The sequence below is a fragment of the Pristis pectinata genome, chromosome 2, assembly GCF_009764475.1.
Source record: "Pristis pectinata isolate sPriPec2 chromosome 2, sPriPec2.1.pri, whole genome shotgun sequence".
In the NCBI taxonomy this organism is placed as follows: Eukaryota; Metazoa; Chordata; class Chondrichthyes; order Rhinopristiformes; family Pristidae; genus Pristis; species Pristis pectinata.
Genome location: NC_067406.1, coordinates 90,641,633 through 90,666,022, shown reverse-complemented (window position 1 = coordinate 90,666,022; position 24,390 = coordinate 90,641,633). Strand labels below are relative to the sequence as shown.

Below are 24,390 nucleotides of genomic sequence, written 5' to 3'. Positions count from 1 at the left end.
GGGACAACAGAGCATAATGACATACTGTATATTGGCAGCCTAAAAATATATCGCTGAAGGTGTGAGTTTTTCGTGACCTAAATGGAATGAATGCAAATCTCTTTTATTGAAAACAATGAATTGGAAGTGGAGAATTAGGTTGAAAAATTCCAGGCACACAATACCAATATATGAGAGTACATGAAGATTTATGATGATCATGGGGACATGATGTTATTGTCCGCAACATCCTGAGAAGATAAAGCTTAAATGATAAAGTTAGAACATAAATTTGAAGGCAGAAGCTTTGTGTACTGGTTAAGTATTGAGATAGATCTTAAAGATTCCATGTCAGCATGTACAGTGTGTAAAGCGTTCAGAACAAGACCACCAGATACATCCCTGCAAATGTGGCAGTGGTTGTCATGATCATTTTAGAGATCCCAGGCTTATTTTTGTCAGAAAGTCAACAATAATTTTACAGTCTTTATCGGCTCTCATTTCTAAATGATTCCAAGTTCAACATGTGTAATCATGCACAACAGCAGAATGTACAATCAAGAAGCTGAGATTGATTGTTTTAACTCATAATGTATCAAAAGAATTTGTATCAGGTTACAGATCTGAATTCAGACCAAAACTGTTTGAATGCTGTAAAATCATATCGACACCCGGTCTCCCCATACTATTCAGTCTCTGATGCTGCCGAAAAAAAGGTCATAGAGGTTATAAAGTCATACACCACAGAAGCAGACCCTTTGGCCTCTCAAGTCCATTCCGAACATCAAGCACCAATTTACTGTAATCCTACACTAATCCCATTCCCATCAATCGCAAATTCTGTCACACACCTACATATTAGGGGCAATTTATAGTGGCTAATTAATGTACCAACACACACGTCTTTGAGATGTGGGAGGAAACCAGAGTACCTGGAGGAAACAGTCACAGGAAGAACATGTACACTCCATGTAAGTAGCACCAGAGGTCAGGATTGAACATGGGTCACTGGAGCTGTGAGGCAGCAGCTCTACCAGTTTTTCATTGTGCCATCTGTGCACATTTGGAAAGACATTCTGAGATTCCTTGAGTTGAAATATGAATCAGCAGTTAGCTTATTTCCTGTTCTGGTATCCTACAGTGTTACATTCTACCACAGGATACCCCAGCAGAGCTGTTGATGTATCAGAAGCATTGAATGTGTTTAAGTTTATTACAGTCCAACTTGGAGGAGGGACAGCAGTTAAAATAAAAATCTTTATTTGCATCCTAACAACTCAATGGGAATAGAAAAAGAGAAGCAGTACAATAAACTCATGGAAGTCAGAGTACCAAGAACAATGCGCGATGCAATGATATAGTAAATGTGACATAAGCACAAGTGATGTTGTCATTAGTTTTCAGTAAAGTGTTAGCACATGTTCTGAAGCTCTTGGTTCTGCTGGAGTTTATTTAACACAATATTCATCAGCTCTAGAACAGTTGTCACAATATACAACAGCACTCATTTATCCTCACACTCTGTACCAACACCTAATCAATTCCCTAAATAAGCAAACAGATTGTCACCAATTCCATGTATTGTCACTTTTGTTAACTTGCTCTGATGTGAAATCATGCCAAATGCTTACTGGAAAATAAAAAAAATACATCCTTTGTCATCCTTACTTATTCAAAAAATTCAAAAGCTTCCTTGAAAATACTTGCCCTTTACAAATCCAATCCACTGCTTTTATAAGCTAAAGGCTTCAATACTTTGCTTTCCAGAAGTGATTACTACATGGACCATGTAGTAATCACTTAAGCACTCAAATGTGGTCATTCTTAATTGGAGTTCAGTGAAAACATTTTTGACATATTGAATATCACTCAATCCAAAGGACAGGAAAATCACAGGTAATAGATGTAATTGCGAGAGATGACCCAGGCAGTGAATCACTGCTTGTGGCAGCAAGAAAAACATAAACGGCACCTCTTTAAAATATGTCATGCAGAATCTTACTACCTGTGATCAACTGCTAAATAGCATTAACAGTACAGACAATTGTGCTAATACTACTTGGCATTATGTGAACATGAATTCAATTGCAATTTCCTTATGATTCCAAATTTCTAAACAGCAGTGCAGATTGATTGGGAAATAAGATGCACAGGCACCATTAATAAAGTGGGCTTTATTCACCAGGAGGAGGCAGGGTTTGATTCTTATAGCTTTTACCCCTTTGCCATCAGAACTTCACTGTGTAAACTGAGATTCCATAAAGCTCCAGGTAAAGTTCCTTCAGGAAATATGGAGAAACCCTACGGCGGTTCACCCGTTATCATTCAACATTCCACAGGCTCTAGTTCAGCAAGACCAAGACCGTGTCCTCTTGCACATTATAGCAGTTGTACGATACCACCAGTCTCACCTACTTGGTGAAAGGCAATGGTGTTGTTGTAATAAAGAGCTGCTTCCTTGCTGTTATCTTTCTTTTCAATGGTTAAGTACTGAAATCTACGTTTTTTTATTACAGATAAGCAATGTAGAAAAGTTGAGGTTCGTGTGAAGTGACCAAACAACCAGATTATGAACAGCTAATTAACAAGCCCAGACCATGGAAATCCCCACTCACTGGTTCTCTCCCTTTATAATGACTCCAAAATGACATTTCCTTTCTCATTGCAAGAAGAACCCCTAAATTATCAGTCCCCTTTTGCCAATGCTATGGTTCCGGGTTACAGGATGTATTCACCCTATGCCTATCCCATATTATCTTGGTTCAAGCACCACTATTCCTTCTATAATTTATTCTGAGTCTCCTCTGCTTCATCTCAGTACAAGTCCTCACTCTTAATCCCAAACTATTGATTTCATCGCATGAAATTTTTTAAATAAAAAAATTAGTATTCTGTCCACAATGACGGTGACATGATGAAGGGCCAGATGCACTTCAAGTCTGGCCCCTCAGCATCACATCAACTGTATATGGTGTGTCTGGAGCAGTCTCATTTATTTGAATCGCATCATCAATCCTTACTAAACATGTAAGTGAAGATAAGTCCTTGTTCATAAATAATCTTTATACTTTAAATCAATTTACATTATTTGAATGGAGTTTTAAATGTATACACTATTTTTTAGCTTTTAATCAGATATTAGGTAAGGTCTTCTGGTAAGGCATGAGCTGTCAGTAGATCACCGGGGTGGTCCATGGGCGTGGCCTTAGTTTCCACCACCTGTAGTCTAGTTGCTGTTCCCACTCCGCCTCATGGAACACCAACATCAATGAGGCCTGCAAGATGTTAGGAGCTGCACAATGTAAATATGATCGTGAGTATCCTGTGTGAAGTGGATAAAAGGTATGGCTGCATCCAGCTTAATTGGACCCATTCTTTCTGTTTATCTATCTGCTTTGTTTTACTTTGGGTGGACAGTGAATGTAGTCAGAGTTATTCTTGATGACTAACTCTTAAGAAAATAAGGAACAGATTGGGACCACCCACTCTTCCTTGCTTAATAACAGTGTTAATAACAAAAAGGCTGGAGTCGGACACTGTGTAAATTAGAAGCAAACATACGCCAAACCCTTCTGATTCCTAACAAAAGCATTATCCCATTTATGTTATAAATGAATCTCTTTGTTAAAACTGCAATGAAAGTTTGTTGCTGTTCATTTGCCATGTTAAACAGCTTGATTTCAACCTCCTTGTTTGAATACAGGGACTGAAATTCTGCCAAGCAATACTACCATTGGGTATGTATGAAATATTTTCCCCCAAATTATAATGAATTTGCTCACTCATTTATCTTAAACTGGTTTAAAGCTTAAGAATGAACAGAGGGATCTCATACATCATAAATACCCTTCATAAGGGGAAATGAATAAATATAGGGACAGGGGAAAAAGAAGGAATATGAGACTAAGTGGATTGCTCCTTGAAAGAACTATCGCAAAATGTGATGGGCTAACTTCGTGGCCTCCTTCTGTGCTGTCCTGCTCAGTAACTCAAGGATTATCATGCAGAAATACCATCTGACATTTGTGTTCCATGGTGTTATTTTTACAACTTGTATTGACATTGCAAGATTACACTGATTACCTCTGAACCTGGAGAAGTATGTGATTGTGTTATGAACATGCATTCATTAAAGTTGCGTGATCTCCTTGCAAATAACCACACAAAGAGTCAGGTTAAATTTCTTTTTCCCATTATCTAAAAAAGCATCATTTGATTTTAAACAGTCACAATATGTTACAAAGGGTTCTACGTTTAATATATGTACACAAACATTTCATCAAGATGACAATAGATTGATTCAAAAATATTAACACAGCAGTAGTTATTCTATAGCAAATGAAAATGAAATATGTTTTCATGCAACAGTATCCATAATGAACGATGAGATAAATTTTCTGGTTTACATATGTTTGGAAAAATAAAACTAAGTTTCCTTAATGAAAATTGAAGTTCAAAATAATATCATTGAATTGATCAGGTTAAAATCTCAGAGCCCGTAATGATTTGAACAAAATTTCCCTCCATTTTACAGCTTTGATCAGTATCTGCAGATTTCTGTTTAATCTTAGGCTGCACATATTGAACACGCCATTCCCTACCATGGATATGATTGGGTAAGTACCCTCCCAAATGAGCATGGTGGCTACTCAGGACTGAGACTGGATTTATGCCTGTAATTTGCATGTAACTACTCAAATCTCAGCATGTTTTTCCACAGGAATTTCCCTGGCGTTATTGGGAGAAGTTGCTATAGTTTCTGTTGCCTTTGCTCCTTAAATAGTAAATTGACTATTTTTTTTTGCACAATTTTAATCCCATTACTTCCATCCCCAACTCAGCCAGAACTACTTAATGTGGAGAATTACACATCTCAGATGGAGAATCATCAACAGTGAAAAGGTGAGACTAATTTTGGAATTAATTTTTACCCCAAATTTATTTAACACAAAATGATTGAGGTGCATAAAGATTTTTTTAACTCTGAGTACCACAGATTTAGGGAGTTTATTAACTTCCTTACCCCGCCACTAGGAGGCAACGTTTCAAAGCATTTTAAACATCTTGATATGGCCGACTTAAATACCCCAGCAATACTGGCAGTTCATGCACAATTTGGAATGCAAAGCATTTAGCAACCAAGACATGCAGCACAGAACAAATCAGCATCTGAACAAGAGCAACATTTGAGTACAATCTCATGCCCCTCAAAAAAAGATCCAGAAACATATCATAAAGAACAAAGTTACTTGCAGAACAATATTACTGCTAACTGGGACAGGCATTTTGTACTCAGCCAAGTCCTGCAAACAAATTGAGATGAATGGCTAGCTAATCTTGCCTGGCTGGTGTTGGTCTCAGGAGGGACATTCACCTAGACACCAACAAGCCTATCAGAAACAATGGAGGTCACTGACTGCCAGAACTAGTCGTCAGTTTAATGCCACATCCAAACAATTTCATGAACAACAATACTGAAATAGGGCAGCACAGTGGCATAGATGATAGTGCTGTTACCTCACCGTTCCAGTGACCCAGGTTTGATCCCGACCTCCAGTGCTGTCTGAGTGGAGTTTGCATGTTTTCTCTGGGACCGCATGGATTCCCCCCAGATGCAGTGGTTTCCTTCCACATCCCAAAGATGTGCAAGCTGTTAAGTTAATTGGCCGCTGTAAATTGACCCCAGTGTACAGATGAATGGTAGAATCAAGGGACATTGATGGGAACATGGGGGTATAAAATGGGATTACTATACGATTAGTATATATAGCTGCTTGAAGGGCTCTGATGTGGTCTCAATGGGCTGAAGGGTGTTTCCATGCTGCATCATTCTATGAACTCTTTCATAATTGTACTGCAGTGACAGCCTGTTTTATACTGAAGTGCTGGAATGGGGCACGCCAACAACAGTATTTCTGTGGTGCCTGCAACAATGTAAAACATTGTGATTCACTTCACAAGAATCCAATAAAGCCAAAATTAATACCGAGCCAAAGGAGGAAACATTTGGATGGATGACCAAAGAGAATTAAGGAAGGCATTCATTGAGGTGAGCAACCAGAGTGGTAAAGGGAGGAAATTTCAGAGCTGATAGCCCAGCCAGCTAAAGGCACAACTACAACCTGAAGAAACTCAACAAAACGTATAGTAAGAATATACAGATTAAGTTCAGTGCTTTCTAGTTCATAAGCAACTCAATTTTTATTGCTCCCACTATTGAAGGCCACAGCATCAGCTTGCTAGGTTCAAACTCTGGAATTCCCTCCATGGATCTCTGCTTCTCAGCCCTTATCTCTGCCTGCCTTAATATCTCCGAATATGGCTATGTGCCAAATTTTGTCTTACAATGCTCGTAAAATGCCTTGGGGCTTTTGATACATTAAAGGATCTGTGCAAGTATAAATTGTTATTATTGTTGACACAAATGAAGGAGGCAAGCTTTTGTGTTGTTCTTTAATGTGTTTCTCTTAGAAGCAGAAGCCAACAATGTACATTAAATTATAATAGGGGCAGCTGCATCAGAGCAATGATCTCAAAAAGCCTAGTGTTGTTTGAAGATATTGATAAATAGTCACAGCAATCATCTTACTCTGCAAGTTGCTATTCTGGATTTCTTTTTGCTGAGGTAACATCTGCAAACAAATGTGGAAAAATTGTTTGTTATTAGCTGAATGCAATTTTCAAAATTTGTTTGTTAGCATTTGATTTCAGGTTTTTCAATGGATGTCATTACTGGCATTATCTATCTGCTCTGGCCACAAACAAGAATCTCAAGAATGAAAGTACTGGGACAAAAGAATGTTTGATTAATAAATGGAATTGGATTGATGCCCCTATACCTTAATCCAAAGAACAGCAAGAAGTTTATTTAAAATGTAATCATTTAATATTATTAAGTTTATTTAAAATGTAATCATTTAATAAATGTAAAATGTACTGGTCAAATTCTTACCTTTTGACCTGCAGTTTTGACTGTTTTGCTGATCTGACGAAGGCTGGTTGGTGTATGGAACATACCAGGGATATTCTGGCTGCAAATTACAATATGTACACAAATTGAAGAATTGTTGTAAACATACTGAATGGCTAATGAAAGTGGAATGATAACCTTGCATTCTCTAGTGCAGATACAGGGGGCAGTTTCAATGTTAATGGTAAGTGATGCAAAGATACACTTTTAAACACATCTCATCCACAAATACAAAACATAATCTTGTTGGAATACACCAGTTACAAATGTATTTCTTTTGCAAAGTCATTCTTGATGTAAAAGAAATATTAAAATTTACTTTGAACTGAACACATCAATAGCAAAAAAGGAAAGTGTGATAATTAGCACAAATAAAATAAGATTTCAGGATTTGACTTTGCAACATTCTGATTTTCAAGCACTTTTCTGAGGGTATGTACCTATTGAGAGGTTAAAATTTTAAATTCAAAGCCATCTTATCTTATCTTAGATTTTTCTCCTGTAATTTTCAGAGAACCTATAGTGGAGAGGGTGGACAACTGGTCAGGAATGGAAATGCCAAGCCAGCGGTAATAAACTGTGGAAATAAATTAGACATCTTCCTTGCTTTATCAGTCTGGGGAAGTAGACACAACAAACACACTCCTGGCAACTTTATGTAAGGCAGAATGGGATAGATATTTGTCTTGGCAAAAGAAAAGTGGACAAGTTGTTAAACTGCTTTTCCAGATGAAATAAGAAGTAGGAGCTGTACGAAATGGGATACCAATTTGTTACTGCCATTTTTGCAATATTAACCAAGATCACATTCAGGTTCCTGATTTTGTATGAATTGGCACTATCATTCTGTAATATGACACCACATGTGCTACCTGCACTGTGCCAGAGCCAGCCCTTTGATACTTGCATCAATTTGTGAATCCACATCAAAGATGTAAAGTTTTCTTTAAGAATTGCCTAACATAAATTACACTCAATAATACATCCATAGAATCAAAGACATTTGTGCCATAGAAGGAGGCCATTCAGCCCATTGTTTAAGGTTGGTTATCCACAAACCAACTCTTGTTCCATAGCCCTACAGGTTACGGCGCTTCAAGTACTTAACTTGGCACTTTTGGCTTCTGCCTCCACCACCCTTTCAGGTAGAGAGTTACAGACCTCCACCATGCATATGTGAAATTTTTTTTCTCAAATCTCCGCTAATCCTTCCAGCAATTAACTGTAATTTATGGCACCTTGTTAGGAAATAAGTTCTTACGGTACACCAAAGCTTCTCATAATTTTATAAACTTTAATTAAATCTCTATTCAGCCTCCACTGTTCCAAAGGAAACAAAGCCTAGTCTACCCAATTTTTCCTCATAGCTAAAATTCTCCAGTCTTGGCAACATCCTTGCAAATCTCCTCTGCACCTTCTCTACTTCCATCACATCCTTCCTAGCGTTTGGCCATTCCATTTCCAGTGATTTTTACAGTTCTATCATGACCCCTCTTATGGTTAGAGGCAGGCACTGTAGTGTAGCGGTTAGCATAACACTATTACAGCACCAGCGACCCAGGTTCAACTCTGGCCGCTGTCCATAAGGAGTTTGTACATTCTCCCCGTGTCTGCGTAGGTTTCCTCTGGGTGCTCCAGTTTCCTCCCACATTCCAAACACGTACGGGTTAGGAAGTTGTGGGCATGCTACGTTGGTGCTGGAAGCATGGCGACACATGTGGGCTGCCCCCAGAACACTCTACGTAAAAGGTGCCTTTCACTGTGTGTTTCGATGTACATGTGACTAATAAAGATATCTTATACCTCATAAAATCTACCAATAAAGTCAAGTACCTTGTATGCCTTTTTTAAATTCCTTTTCTACCTATTCTGCTACCTTCAGGGATTCAAGGATATGCACTCCAGAATCCTTTTGTTCTTCTACATTTCTTAACGTTCTACCATTTATTGTATATCCTTTTGATTTTTTTTCCTTCCCAAAATATAATACCTTGCCCTTTTCTGGATGGAATCCTATTTGCCATTTTTGTGCCCACCCAACCAAGCCACCAATACTCCCTGTAGCTTAGAACTTTCTTCCTCACTGTTGACATACTGTTAATTTCAATATCATCAGCAAACTTTTTAATTTGGCCCCTTCATTTAAAACTGTATCATTTATAAATATCACAAAAAGCAAGGACCTCATACTGAGCCCTGCAGTACCCCACTGCACACACCTCCCCAGCAACTAAAACTCTCATCAATCATTTCCCTCTGTTTTCTCCCATTGGGCAGTCTAATCCAGGCAGCCACTTTTATGGACCTCATGGGCTTTTACTTTCTTGATTGACCTGCCAATCTGGGCTTTGTCAAACACCTTGCTATAATCTATGTGAACCTCAAACATATTTCAAATCTCCTTGTTATCTGCTCAAAAGTTTTAATGAAAAAAGATTAGACATCACCTTCCCCTCACAAATCTATGCTAACTGCCCTTGGTTAAACCGTGCCTCTCAAAATGCTGGTTGATACCATTTCTCTGAATTTTTCCCAACATGTTGCACATTATCGATGTCAGATGGGCTGGTCTATAATTATGCAGTAGATCCATTTCTCCCTTTTTAAACAACAGTATCACACAGCCAGGTACCTGCTCATGAACCAGTCCCTGTCTGAACATATGGATCTGTACAAGTGTGTGGTTATTAATACAGTGAAGACCAGGCACAATGGGGGTAGAAATCTGTCCTGTACTGTACCATAAAAAAAGTGACAGCAAACTAGCAGCCTGCCAAAGTGAATTATAAAACAGGATGTCAATTCACCAGCACCTGCATTGTATTGCCATCCAAGACAAATTTTCATCCCACTGCACCTTGCTTAAAATCCATGACAAGGTTATTGCAATTTCCCATCCTCAAGAAAATCCCATGCTCTTCTTTGAACATCCTGGTCTGCATTTAGCCCTCAGGCTACATCCCTCAGTATAGTTTAATTTGGTCAGGAAGAAGTCTAAATTAATTGCACAGAATTGCAAGGGTAACTTCACATTAATAAACTAAGGCTCGACGATTCAGAAACAGCTTCTTCCCCTCCACCATCAGATTCCTGAACAGTCCATGAATGCTACCTCGTTATTCCATTTTTTTGCACTATTTCTTTTTGTAATTTATTGTAATTTTGTGTTCACATGATACTACTGCCATAAAACAACAAATATCACATTATCTAAGTCAGTGATAATAAATCTGATTCTGACAAGCAGCACGGTAGAACGATGCAGCACAGAAGGAAGCAATTGCACTTCTGTTCATTCCCGTCCTTTCAAAAAAGTAAGTGAAATTCAGTCACGTTCACAAATAACAAGTTGCTTAACTTTGAACTATTTCAATTGTACAGTAACAGGTGTACTTTGGAAATGATAGTTTATTTTCAGGTGAAGAGAAAAAGAGAGGGAGAGAGAAAAAGGACAGTGAAACAGAAAGGAGGATATTCAATTAATAGTTCTTGGCTTTGTCTACTTAAACCAAATCACAATAGTGTGCAATGTTTGCTCCAGGGTGGGGTTGTTTGCATCTGATCGCAGGCTGGTTTCTCAATCAGGTGTGGTCAGTCACAGGTGAAAGCAGACCCTCTCGTCAATGACATTACCTGGACAACAGGGAAGGAGAGACCTGGCGGATTGGATCTCCAGTGAAGTGAGAACCTTAAGTTTTTCTTTTCTGTACAGTAAGGGTTATATATACATAGATATGGGCACGAGTATTTTAAACAAAAAAATGCACTATGCTTTCCATACACTTTACTTCCTCTTTCTGGAAGAGTTGTGTTAGAAATTACTTTCAAATATTTTTAGCATTTCATTGCAAGGTACAAAATAAATGATTACTTACCATAGGATGCTGATAGCCTCTGTTTGCTGTCTGTGCCGTTAGAATTGCTGGGCCTGGATAGTGGATGGGGATTCCAAAAGAGGTATGTCCATAGTTAACACACGGTGCACAGGGTGCATAAGCAACTGGTAGGCAAGGGGTGGCAGGTGACTGTGAAAACTCCCTGGCCTGAGAGAAAGAAAGAAAAAGCAAAAATAAGCTACTCTGTAATCATATCTGCATTAATGCTCTTTTTAAGCCACTGACATGTGTTGTGCCTTCAATTTTCTATTTTTAGAACCAGAGAACAGCAGCAGAATTTTTATCTTGTGACACACCATAGCTGGGCCTAAAGCCATCCTCTACATTCAGTAATGTAATTCAGCTGTTCTCTTCAGTTACATTCATGTTCACTCCGCATTTGTATCAGCCTTAATTCAAAGATGGAAAAACACTAAACACAATTGACCAGAAACTGTTTTTCATCCCTATTTGGTTCATTGAATGGCTGTTGCGCTTAGCATTAGCGCCCAATTAGGGGACTCCAAATTGGAAACATTTACCTTTGAAAATAGTTAGGGTGGCATGCTGCATTAAGATGGGACTTGGTGGTACCTGACGGCCACAGCCTGCAGAGCTCACAGATGCTGCTTCTTTGAAGCAAGGAAGCATAGGAAAGAGGTTTCAGACTTCAACTTTCCTGCATGGCAGCCACAGTACAGTGGCACAACATGCTGCTGTGGAGATGAGGGAAAAGGGGTGCGAGGAGGTACATGTGTCTTTAGTATGCAAGTCCAGTGCTGCAAGTGGCCTCAGTCCACTGTGAATCATGGGCCCGTTACTCAGGCAGATACTGCAGCATCTCTGCACTGTGCATTATTTTGAAAGTCTATGCAAGGACTTGATACCCAACATTGATACAAGTATATGCACTTTGAAAACATAAGCACATGCAGGCAGCAACACAGTTGGGACTCTTTATTTCAAATTTACTTGACGTTATACTGTGGGATTTGTTCCTTGTTTTGTTGAGGGTTATAAACGAGGGTTGTAGAATGTACATTGTTGTTCTAATTTCTGCCAGTAGAACAAAGATGAGCATTATTCACATTGATGATGTCAATTCTTCACTAACGACTGGAAGAACATTAGTTTTGTTAAGGTGAATGACACCTGGAAGTATGCAGTCCGATTTCCCGATTGACAGGACTTCTGCTGGAACTGGTTGCTATTGTATTAAAGTATGTGCAAAACAGCTTTTATGCTTGATTTAAGCATAAAATGTGCTACCAACTCAAATTTCTAGGCAAATATTGGAATGTTGCGGAGCAAGATGTTAATGCAATTAAGAAAACATACGAGATGCCTGACTTTATAAACTAGTGCATTGAATGCAAAAATAAGGAAGTCAAGTTAAACTTCCATGATTTGCTGGGTGTATCGAGTTCAATACTAGCCACTGTGCTTCTGAATCTCAAGGTTCTGCAGCTATTCCAAAATGATGCCATAAGTGAGTAACTTCAGTAATGTTGATTGAGAGGACTGTTTTCTGCGGGGGATAATCAGTGATTTGATAGATCAGGTAGAGAAAAGCTATTTGCTCTGGCAAGTTGCTCATTAACCAGTATTGGCATAACCAAAAGAGAGGAAATAGGAAGAAAATCCATCATATCTCCACCCCTGTGCTGTGTTATTTGCCAAAACAGTGGGCTTCTGAGGTCCGCAACCTGGTGAAAGTGTGGAGGAATTGAACACGATAAGAGCATACAGAGTGGCCATAAGACATAGGTGCAGAATTAGGCCACTTGGCCCATCGAGTCTGCTCTGCCATTTGATCATGGCTGATTTATTATTCCCTCTCAACCCCATTCTCTTGCCTGCTCCTCTTAACCTTTGACAGCTTTACTGATCAAGAACCAATCAACCTTCGCTTTAAATATACCCAATGACTTGGCCTCCACAGCCGTCTGTGGCAACGAATTCCACAGATTCACCACCCTCTGGCTAAAGAAATTCCTCCTCATCTCTGTTTTAAAGGGATGTCCTTTTATTCTGAGGCTGTGCCCTCTGGTCCTAGACTCTCCCACTACTGGAAACGTCCTCTCCATGTCCACTCTATCCAGGCCTTTCAATATTTGGTAGGTTTCAATGAGATCCCCCCCCTCATCCTTCTAAACTCCAGCGAGTACAGGCCCAGAGCTATCAAATGCGCCTCACATGTTAAACCTTTCATCCCCAGGATCATTCTCGTAAACCTCCTCTGGACCCCCTCCAATGCCAGCCCATCCTTCCTTAGATATGGAGCCCAAAAGTGCTCAGGATACTCCAAATGTGGTCTGACCAATGCTTATAAAGCCTCAGCATTACATCCTTGCGTTTATATTCTAGTCCTCTCAAAATGAATGCTAACGTTGCATCTGCCTTCCTTACTACTGACTCAACCTGCAAGTTAACTTTTAGGGATTCCTACACAAGGACTCCCTTTGTACCTCCGATTTCTGAATTTTCTCCCCAGTTAGAAAATAGTCTATGTCCTTAAGCCTTCTACCAAAGTGCAGGACCATACACTTCCCTACGCTGTATTCCATTCTGCCACTTCTTTGCCCATTCTCCAAACCTATCCAAGTCCTTCTGCAGAACCCCTGCCTCCTCAACACTACCTGCCCCTCCACCTATCTTTGTATCATCCTCAAACTTGGCCACAAAGCCTTCAATTCTGTCAACCAGATCATTAACATATGATGTGAAAAGTAACGGACCCAACACCAACCCCTGTGGAACACCACTAGTCACCGGCAGCCAACCAGAAAAGGACCCCTTTATTCCCACTCTTTGCCTTCTGCTAGTCAGCCAATCTTTTATCCATGCTAGTACCTTCCCTGTAGTGCCATGGGCTCCAATTTTGTTTAGCAGCCTCATGTGTGGCACCTTGTCAAAGGCCTTCTGAAAATCCAAGTAAACAGCATCCACTGACTCTCCTTTGTCTATCCTACCTGTTCCTTTCTCAAAGAATTCCAGCAGATTTGTCAGGCAAGATTTCCCCTTAAGGAAACTATGCTGACTTTGGACTATTTTATCATGTGCTTCCAAGTTCCCTGAAACCTCATCCTTAATAATGGATTCTAACATCTTACCAGACACTGAAGACAGGCTAACCAGCCTATAATTTCCTCTCTTTTGCCTCCCTCTCTTCTTAAAGAGTGGAGTGACATCCGTGATTTTCCAGTCCTCTGGAACCATTTGTGACTCTAGTGATTCTTGAAAGATCACTACTAATGCCTCCACAATCTCTTCAGCTATCTCTTTCAGAACCCTGGGGTGTAGTCTGTCCATTCCATGCGATTTATCCATCTTCAGACCTTTCAGCTTCCCCAGCACCTTCTCCTTAGTTATAGCGACTACACTCACTTCTGCCCTCTGACTCTCTCTCGAATTTCTGGCATGTTGCTGGTGTCCTCCACAGTGAAGACTGATGCAAAATACTTATTCAGTTCATCCGCCATTTCTTTGTTTCCCATACCTCTTCTCCAGCATCATTTTCCAGCAGTCCAATGTCCACTCTTGCCTCTTTTTTACTGTTTATATACCTGAAAAAAACTTTTGGTGTCCTCTTTTACATTATTAGCTAGCTTACCTTCGTATTTCATCTTTCCTCCACTTATTGCTTTTTTAGTTGCCTTCTGTTGGTTTTTAAAAGCTTCCCAATCCTCTAGCTTCCTGCTAGATTTTGCAATATTGTGCAATTGGAAAGTAGTTGAGGAAGATTATGGGAAACCTCCAGCTGTTTCTGAGGGGATGCAAGTTTCAATAATTCCACTTGAATCTTTTAAAATGAAAATGACTTTTTCTTCCTTCACATTACCTTTGAATCAAATATAAAAAAGAAACTAAAGTATGAGATGAGGTTTGGATGTAGAGATATTAGATTGCATGGTTTTGATATGCATCGTCATTCTTACCAGGAACAAGGGTTTACCATGTGTGGAATCGGAGTACAGACTTACTGTCTCAATCATGACATTATTTGGCCTGTGGCCATTTTGATTGGGGCCTTTAGTTATGTAGCCGAAGCTTTATCCAAAAAACAAAGCAGCCTCACCAGCCGTGCTTAAAGGGACTCTGTGTCCTGCTCTAAAACATTAGCTGCAGGACTTTTTAAAACAACTTTTAGAAGGGCCAGAAGCATTATTTGATGTTCTTTCTGGCACCACAAAATCAACAGTACTGACGCTCTTCTCTTTGCTGCCTTGCTCATCCTTGCTCTTTGCATCTCACACATAATCAGAAAATGCCACCTCAGAGAAGTTGCTAGATTACATGAGTTTCTTGCCCCCACCCCATCTCCATTGTGTTATCTGTCTGTGATTCCAAATGAATAGACAGCTGGCCATGAGTACTGGAGCTCTTTGAAAGTTATCCGTCTCCAAGCAGCCCAATCCTATTGACATTGACTGTTAGGTCAAGTCTAACCCACTGCTGAAGGATACTCTTGGCTGAAACATTTAATTTATTCTTCTCAGAGCGAGCAAAATTTTAAAGTAGTGCTCATTAAAAACAAAACAAATTCTTGTAACTGACCTACAAGTCAAGTATTCATTGGGAAAATTGCTGCCTTCTTTAATGTCTGGAAGGGCAAGTAGTTTGGTCTGGGTCAGAAGGAGTGAAAGAAAGCAATGAATCAACAAGACAGCATTTTCTTGAATAACAAAAAATATTGAATACTTGGCAATGGAGCTGAAAGCATTGTCAACTCAGACTACATGTGATAAGGAAATTTTTACTTAAACTATATTATGTTAACTTAATCTATTTCCTTACATCAGAACAAGATGCTGTACCTTTCTAGATTAATGTTAGATATGTTGTCCCTGTTCAACATTAGAAAGTAATCAGCAATAATACAACTATTTTTACAATCTATTCCTTGGAGATGATGGGCATCATCCTAACAATAAGTCACAGTGTGTTTGCACATTTGCGAACATCATTACTCACACACTTACGTCAGGTAACTAGCATAAATAAATTATCATTTCCACCAATATCAATTATAAAGGCTCCTAACCATTTGGGCCTGATTGTGCCTAAACTAGCCTGCACTTCCTACCCATTGCCTTCCCCCCTGCCTCCCACCGCCCCCATGTCCCACTGCGCGATCCCCGTGACCACACTAACCTTCTGCAGCCCCTTGAGACCAATGGAGCTGGAACCCTCCACATGGCCATCTGGAAAAACACAGTGGTCCACAAATAATGGCCAGACCACTCTTAGCCTGCACGCCTGGCACATCACTTTTTTCTGATTTGGGAACTGAAATTATGGCAAGCTACTTTCACCTCTCAGAAAACACTTGAGGAATTCTATAAGATTTCTAATAAGTTCCCACACCTCAATAAGCAGGCATTTCTCCCCTCTGTCCAAGGACTTCCCCTATCTCTTCCGATTCCAGGCACATGTTTCCTCTTTTATCCCTAATCGGTCCTACCCTCTCTCTAGTCATCCTCCTATTCTTCACATATGTGTAGAATGCCTTGGGGTTTTCCTTAATCCTACTCACCCAGGACTTCTCATGCCCCCTTCCAGCTATCCTAAGTCCATTCTTAAGCTCCGTCCTGGCTATCTTGTAACTCTCCAGAGCCCTGTCTGATCCTTGTTTTCTGAACCTTAGGTAAGCTTCTTTCTTCCTCTTGACAAGATATTCTGTCTCTTGGTTCCTTCACTCTACCATCCTTACACTGCCTCGATGGGTCAAACCTACCCAGAAGCCCATGCAAGTACTCCCCAAACAACCTCCACATTTCCGCTGTAAGGAAAAACTAAGGAAAAGTCCTTGGACAGAGACCACACTTGGGAGTACTGTGTGCAGTTCTGGTCACCCAGCTGTCATTAAGCTGGAAAAGGTGCAGAAAAGATTCACAAGGATATTACTGGGACTAGAAGGCTTGTGTTATAAGGAGAGACTGGATAGGCTGTTTTTTCTCCCTGGAGCATAGGAGGCTGAGTGGTGACCTTATAGGGGTTTATAAAATCATGAAGGGCAGAGATAAGGTGAATGTTCACAGTCCTTTATCCCAGGGTAGAGGAGTCTAAAACTAGAGGACATAGAATTAAGGTGAGAAGGGAAAGATTTAAAGAAGATCTGAGGGGCAACTTTTTCCACACAGAGGCTGGTGGACATGTGGAACGAGAAGCCGGAGGAAGTGGAAGAGGTGGGTACAGTTACAACTTTTAAAGACATTTGGACAGGTACATTGATAGAAAAGATTGAGGGATATGGGCCAACCACAGGCAATTGGGACTTGCTCAGGTTGGCAACTTGGTCAGCATGGACAAGCTGGGCCAAAGGGCCTGTATCCATGCTGTACAATTATATTATATGTCACTAATACTTGGGAAAAATACAGTAGAAGGAATCAATCATTTTACAAGTGTTATCTATAAGTGTTATGGATATATTACACTCAGATGACTACTTCTAGGAACTCATGATATGGATAGCTCTGTGCAAATTATCTCACAGTTTGTTTATCAATTTATCCAGGAACACATTTGTACACACAGCCCTTTTCACCATCCTCCCCCTACTCTCTGGTCACTCTTCTAATTGTGCTGTTTTTTAAGAGAAATACTTCTGCTGCCCCATGTCTGGTAGTAACTGATATGTGCAGAAGCTGTGAGGTCAAGACAAAGTCCTTCACTACCCGTCCCACCACTCCCTGCATACTTTAGCAACTTCAGAGTACAAAAAGCACCAAACGCCTGTAAAACTCCTGTGGGCAGGTAGGGTAGTGTAGTGTAGTGGCTAGCATAATGCTATTACAGTGCCAGTGACCCCGGTTCGATTCTGGCCGCTGCCTGTAAGGAGTTTGTATGTTCTCCCCATGACTATGTGGGTTTCCTCCGGGTGCTCCAGTTTCCTCCCACGCTCCAAAGACGTATGGGTTAGGAAGTTGTGGGCATGATATGTTGGCGCCGGAAGCGTGGCGACACTTGCGGGCTGCCCCCAGAACACTCTACGCAAGAGATGTATTTTACTGTGTGTTTCAATGTACATGTGACTAATAAAGATATCTTATCTAACTGTAGCAACAACCAGTAGAACTCTGTTTAAAATTAATGTAAATATTTGATGATTCCTTCACATATTACTGAGGTGGCTCTTTCCTGCTGCTGAACTTATGTTCAACAATGTGCTATAATGAGAGATCATTGGCTGAAGTCTGAACTTCCTGCTGGCAGTGCTGATGTTACATCAGTTACTTGTGATGTCCATTGTTTTGCTTCAATAGGACTGAATTTCGGAAACAGAGCTCAATGCGCATATATCATATGTTTTAGCATGTACAACTGAAGACAGATGTCTACCCTATAACAGACTCCTTTTTCCTAAAAGGATCTCAATTTATTGTCTTCAGTCATTATAGATTCATCTCTACTAACTTCATTCAAAATCTACAGGCTTTATAACCTGTTATCTTTATAACAGAACCATCTTAAAGTCACTAAATAACCAGACAATAGTGACTGAGAGTTGCTTAAATCTTGTTACCAGGGAGACAAGAACAATAAACATGCAACATAACATATGGGAGGTGCAATGGTTTGGTTTGAAATCCCATGTATTGCATATGAATTAGAAGGATAGCTGTCAGACCAAATCAAAACTAAACTTGTTCATTTGTCACTATCCTGATATCTATTCTCTCCAAGATCACAACAGATGAGAGATAAACCATTGGTTGTGTTTACGTGGTGTCCAGGTTCAACATTTATATTCAAATTCATTTTAAAAGTCAGGTCCACACATTCAACTTCACATTTCCTTGTGAAAAGACAAGAGTCAGCAGTACATAATATTTTACACCGAATAAAAATCCATTGAAAGAAAACATAATTGACAATGTTTTATTGTCTCAATTAAAATGAAGTCTGGAGAGGCTTCCTATCGTAGATATTTAGCAGTACATTTTCATACCTGTTTCTTCAGTTTCTTCCCCAGTAAGTCCTTTTCCTTCCTTTCTTTTATGAAGTCTTCTTCATAAGTTTTAAGCTATGAGAAAAATAAATAAAAGTTCCCTTAACTAATAGCTCGTCACATAACCAAATAAATAATGCGAGTGGAACTTGAAGCAGCGATTTATTTGAGTAGCTGAAAACAATGAAACAAACTAAATGCAGAACAGTAATTATGATAACATTACCCGTGTATTAAGTAATGTGAGTTTTGTTTGTAGCTGCTCAATTTTTTTCTTCAGTTCTTCTTTTTCTTCATTCATTCTTTCCCGATCACACCTTTCTCTCTGGAAGTCTTCTTCAAATATCTGCACCTTTAACAAAATCCCAAATATTTTAAAAGCTTGTGAATATAATTTGCATTAATCTTATTTGCCCAATAATTTTGATTTTATACATAACAAATAATGATGGGGGGCCTCAGTTGGAGCCATCAAATTTATATGACGCCAAATCTAAACAGAATCCTGGCTTGTAAATGAACTGAAATAATTTTAACAGATAGCCAAAGGTGTTGGTGAAATAAATACCTCAAGTGCATTAAGATGGTCATATTTGTATTTCAGAGATTTCCAATCACTCTTCAGTGATAAAAATGACTACACACAGAGGAAAACAAACCAACATCTTTTCCTTCTGTGTATGGATAAGTTGCAGTTATATAACTGTTTTAACAAAATTAAGTGTTCCAGAAGGGAGATTTTAGAGAAAAAGTGTCTAAAGGGCTTTGTGTGTGGAAACTTGTGCTTGACGAACCTTTTTAGAGTTTTTTTTAAAAGAGATAACCAAAAAGGTAGATGAGGGTAGGGCAAATTATGTTGTCTATTTGGACTTTAGCAAGGCCTTCGAAAAGGTCCCGCATGGTAGGCTGGTCTGGAAGGTTAGGTCCCATGGAATCCAGGGAGAGCTGGTTAGATGGATTCAAAATTGGCCGGAGGTAGGAAGCAGAGGGTGGTGGTTGAACGTTGTTTCTTGGAATGGAGGCCGGTGACTAGTGGTGTGCCACAGGGGTCGGTGTTGGGACCCTTGTTATTTGTTACTTATATAAATGATTTGGATCTGAATGCACAAGGCTTGATCATTACATTTGCAGATGACATGATATTAGGAGGTGTTGTTGATAGTGAAGAAGGTTATTGTAGATTACAGGGGGATCTTGATCAGTTAGGGAAGTGGGCTGAGGAATGGCAAATGGATTTCAATAAAGAAAAGTGTGAGGTAAAGCACTTTGAAAAGTCAGATCAGTGTAGGACTTATACTTTGAATGGTAGGGCACTAAGGAGTGTAATGGGACCTAGGAGTACAAGTGCATAGTTCATTGAACGTGGCGTCACAGGTAGACAGGGTGGTGAAAAAGGCATTTAGCATGCTGGCCTTCATCCGTCAGTCTTTTCCCCAGGCTGGAGGAGTCCAAAACTAGGGGGCATAGATTTTGGGTGAGAGGGGAAGATTTAAAAGGCAACTCTTTCCACGCAGAGGGTGGTGAGTATATGGAACGAGCTGCCAGAGGAAGTGGTTGAGGCAGGTACAATAGTATCACTTAAGGAGCATTTGGATAGGTACATGCAGGGCCAGGGCTTAGAGGGATATGGGCTGAATGCAGGAAATTGGGACTAGATGGGTGGGCGCCATGGTTGGCTGGATGTTGGACCGAAGGGCCTGTATCCGCGCTGAATTGCTCTATGACTCTAGGTCATAGAGGCATTGAAATCAAGGTGAAAAGTTCTAAAATAACTGAAAATACTTACAAAGGAGTGGGGCTTTCTAAAATATAATTTTGCAATTATTAGTACAGCACATTACTTTATTACTTCTAACCTGATTTTCAATTAAATATGTGTTACCTGTTGCTTTAGGACCTCAATCTGTGTTGTCAGTTCTTCAGGACGAGATTTTCCTACTGTTTCTGTTCTATCAAAACTGTGCGGCATGCAGAAAATATTCTGCTCTCTTAAAGCATCGGACAAAGCCTGCAACAAAAATAATTTCCATTGAGTCACAAAAGCTTAGTCCAAGCTTTATTTTTACCCAAATCCTACATGAGTAAATATGGGCCTGGACCTATTTGGGCGGTACAGCAGGATGGAGTTCCAGTGGACCGAGTTATTGTGTCCCCATCTGGAACCTCTGCCTCAGGCTCGGCATTCTGCTTAGCTAAACAATTATGAGGTACAGTACTGTTTAGAGAAAATTCCACAGGCTCACCAGTGAAATCCCCAGCCAAACAGTAATCACGCTATCAGCAACCTGGAAAAACTACCAAGGAGAGCCATTTTAAAACATATTTACCAACTATAAAAACCGACTGAAATAAAAAGCAAGTGTTGACAACTGTGGGGCAGCTCTGTCAGCCCTTGAAATATAACACATGTCATCTGAAAGGGGAGAGGGTGGTGGTGGGGGGGGGGGGGTGGTGTGATGGAAACAAGGTGAAAACACGATAGTATTTTGGGAGCATGTCCTTCATCAGACTCAATCCACTTCTGATACTGACAGAACTCTTCTATTTACAGAATTTATGTTGCTATTTCATCTTGTTCACTATTATTTCAAGTTTCTTGAAGTGTTACATCTTGGCTTTGGCAATAAGGCTTATGATCCGGATTGTTGTTACATTCATAATTTTAATCTAATATACAAATGTGCAATAATTCTTCCAAAAAAATGGTTCCACCATGGTTCCTTCTGAAATCATCACAGAAGATCTTGGTTTGATCTATTATAGCAGAAAAACAACTCTCACTGTGACGCTTAGAAAGTCAAGGAGTTGCACCCAAATATATTCTATGTATTCAGAACTTCAATCATAAATCTTCAGAACAGTACTTAAGCTATGTTGTGTGAAACAGCAGGATACTGATATTTGAATATAAACTGGTGGACATAATCCAGTAACACAGATCACATCTGTTTCTGTGTTTTGGAATTATTGTATTGAGTCAGTTACTAAACTGATTGAATTTTTAAAAATTCTTGCTTCACTTTTTCCATATGTTTTTGTTATATAGTTAAAAATGCTCTCATTGTGCTTTTGGGCTTTTAAGTGTTTTTGTTAAGTGGTATAGTCAAGTTTTTTTTCCTCTGCAATATTTATTTTGTCAGTTCCATAGGATCCTTAGTCATTCACTATTTCTCCAATCAACAGGGCAGTGTCAGTGAACTGTCCCCATGCGGAGCAGGTTAGGCAGTCTTCTGAACTTTGTCCTTTTTCTCCTATTTAAGGAAGGATGTCTCTGCTTGGACTTTTCTTTAAAGGGATAAGATGAAATCAGGAACTCAATTTAGCACACCAGGGGAGAAAGAACATGCATTATATATTCACACACATCCGCACACAAAAACAGCATTCACAACCCAGTCCCAGTCATTCTACTCACTACTGGACTGTGCCACCAAACCATTGAGAGGAGGCATCTGGACAAGCACTTGAATCACCAAGGCATAGTATTATATGGACCAAGTTCTGATGAATGGGATTAATATAACTACCTGATAGTCAGCATAAACATGGTGGGCCAAAAGACCTGACTCTGTACTGTATGGCTCTGTGACTCAAGACATGATCACACAGACTGGATTCAGCTCCAGTACTTTGTATGAATACCCAAGACTCTTGTATATCACATGCCACATGAAAGTCTGGAGTGCAATATTTGACAGCAGTTAACCAGATGTTTTGTGTTGACAAAAGCCTGTTATATATTTTATCTTTTTAAAGATTAACTTCTGGAAAACTAAAATATAAAACTATATAATTTTGAAAATCATTAGAGAGGCTGTCATAATGCTTACACACAGAACATGACAGATAAAAATTATCCAAATAAAGTTTATTAAAATGGAATGCAGAAGAATGTTAATGCCTTCATGCGTTTGCACCTTTCTAGTTGAGGAGCAGAGAGAGCTGCGTTAAAAATATTCAGCAGATGATTTTGTCATTGCAGACATGGGAAACAAGTTAACTAGTGAGAGGCCGATATGTTTGTGTAGTTATTCCCCTGGTCTACAGATGAACATGCAGATAAGAACAAAATGGCAACTTTACAAACCTTATTCAAACGAGCAATTTCATGCTCGTAATATTCTTTCTGTTTGGTTGTCGAAGAGTGACATTGTTGTAAATGCTTGTTTTGTTCTTCAGCTTCAAGCAATTTTGCATTTAGTGTCTGCTTTTCTTCCTTTAAAAAAAGGGAAGAAAGAGCAAAAGTAACATAAAAGACCAGATTTGTGGAGAACAGTTTCAACCAACTCCAAGTCACATTTATTGAGATGAACATATATTAGTTGCATAACTGCTACAGCCTTTGAATCAAATAAAGTTCAAACCTTCCATTAGAAGAGTTTGTTCATTTATAATCAAATATAATTTGTTTTCGAGCCAGTAGTAACAAAGACGTACTTCTGCTGTTTCAAGTCTGGCTTTAGCTAGCAGCAGCTTCTTATCGAAATCCCTCTGCTTCTGGTCCAGTTCTTTCTCCAGGGCACTCAGGGACTGCTGATATTTGGTGAACTTTTCCTTGAGCTGCGAAATTTATGAGATAAGGTAGAATCTATTATAAACTGGGATGTTACGGAAGATTCAATGAGGGGTAAAATTAAGGCATGCATTGTTTAATTTGCATGAATATCAGGGCTTGCTATAAATAACAAGAATTCATCTTAACAAAATACTTATTTGACACAAACATCATACAGTTGAAATAAAAGATATATTTTTTAATGTTTGTTTTATTTTCCCTGCCTTTCTATGGTTTCTGCACCAAACAGCACCCCCAACCAAGATAGTACACCAATGGCTTGAAATCAGGATAGAACAGATGTAATTTTCTAATAATTCACTAGGGGGTGTGTGAGAACAGTCTAGCATTAAATTAAGACACTTAAGATCTGAGTTGGGAGTTAACCAAATGCATGTTACGAAAGATACTAAATGAAAAGGAAAATAAAGCAGTTGTTTTTAATTTAATCCAAACATGTTGTATAATGCTTTGAAGCTTTTTGGGATTTATATGTTAAATTATATATTTATTAGCGGATGCTTCTAGGTAAAGGACAGCTGACAAATGGGAGTCTTTAAAGAGGGAGTTGGTTAAAGTTCAGGGCCAGCAAGTTCCAGTTACAGTGAAAAGCAAAGATGGCAAGATTTGGGGAACCTTAGATGACAAAGGCCATTGAAGGTTTGATCAGCAAAAAAAAAGAAACATATAGCAGGTATTGAGGAAGTCTCTTGAGGAATATAGTGAGAACTTAAGGAAGAAATTAGGAGGGCAAATGGGGCCATGAAATATCCTTGGTAAGTAAGATTAAGGAGAATCCTGAGATTTTCGATAAGTATATCAGGAGAAAGAGGGTAGCCAGGGAAAGAGTGGATAACCTTGGGAACCAAAAGGGATAATCTATGTGTAGAGTCAGGCAATGTGGGTGAAGTCCGAAGTGAATACATCTCAGCAAGGAGGAAGAGGAAATGTTAGATGTATGGGACACATAAAGATTGATAAATCCCAAGGGCCAGATGAGAACTATTCTAGGTTGCTATGGGAAGCAAGGAAAGAGATAGCTGGGGCTCTGATGGTG

The 24,390-nt window shown here is 39.4% G+C and overlaps 1 protein-coding gene across 8 annotated transcripts in view; it reads right to left on the bottom strand.

Annotated features, from left to right (window-relative positions):
- Positions 1–4,184: 4,184 nt before the first annotated feature.
- Positions 4,185–24,390, bottom strand: part of LOC127585396 (TNFAIP3-interacting protein 1-like) — a 57,772-nt gene continuing 37,566 nt past the window's right edge. For all 8 annotated transcript variants that reach the window (XM_052042828.1, XM_052042839.1, XM_052042846.1 and 5 more), the window contains 8 exons: positions 23,216–23,338; positions 22,866–22,994; positions 20,661–20,786; positions 19,005–19,130; positions 18,779–18,853; positions 10,825–10,992; positions 6,932–7,010; positions 4,185–6,611 (listed from right to left, as the gene is read on the bottom strand). In XM_052042828.1, coding sequence (XP_051898788.1) covers positions 6,580–6,611; positions 6,932–7,010; positions 10,825–10,992; positions 18,779–18,853; positions 19,005–19,130; positions 20,661–20,786; positions 22,866–22,994; positions 23,216–23,338 — 858 coding nt within the window. In that variant the 3' untranslated portion in view covers positions 4,185–6,579. The remainder of the gene's footprint in view (positions 6,612–6,931; positions 7,011–10,824; positions 10,993–18,778; positions 18,854–19,004; positions 19,131–20,660; positions 20,787–22,865; positions 22,995–23,215; positions 23,339–24,390) is intronic.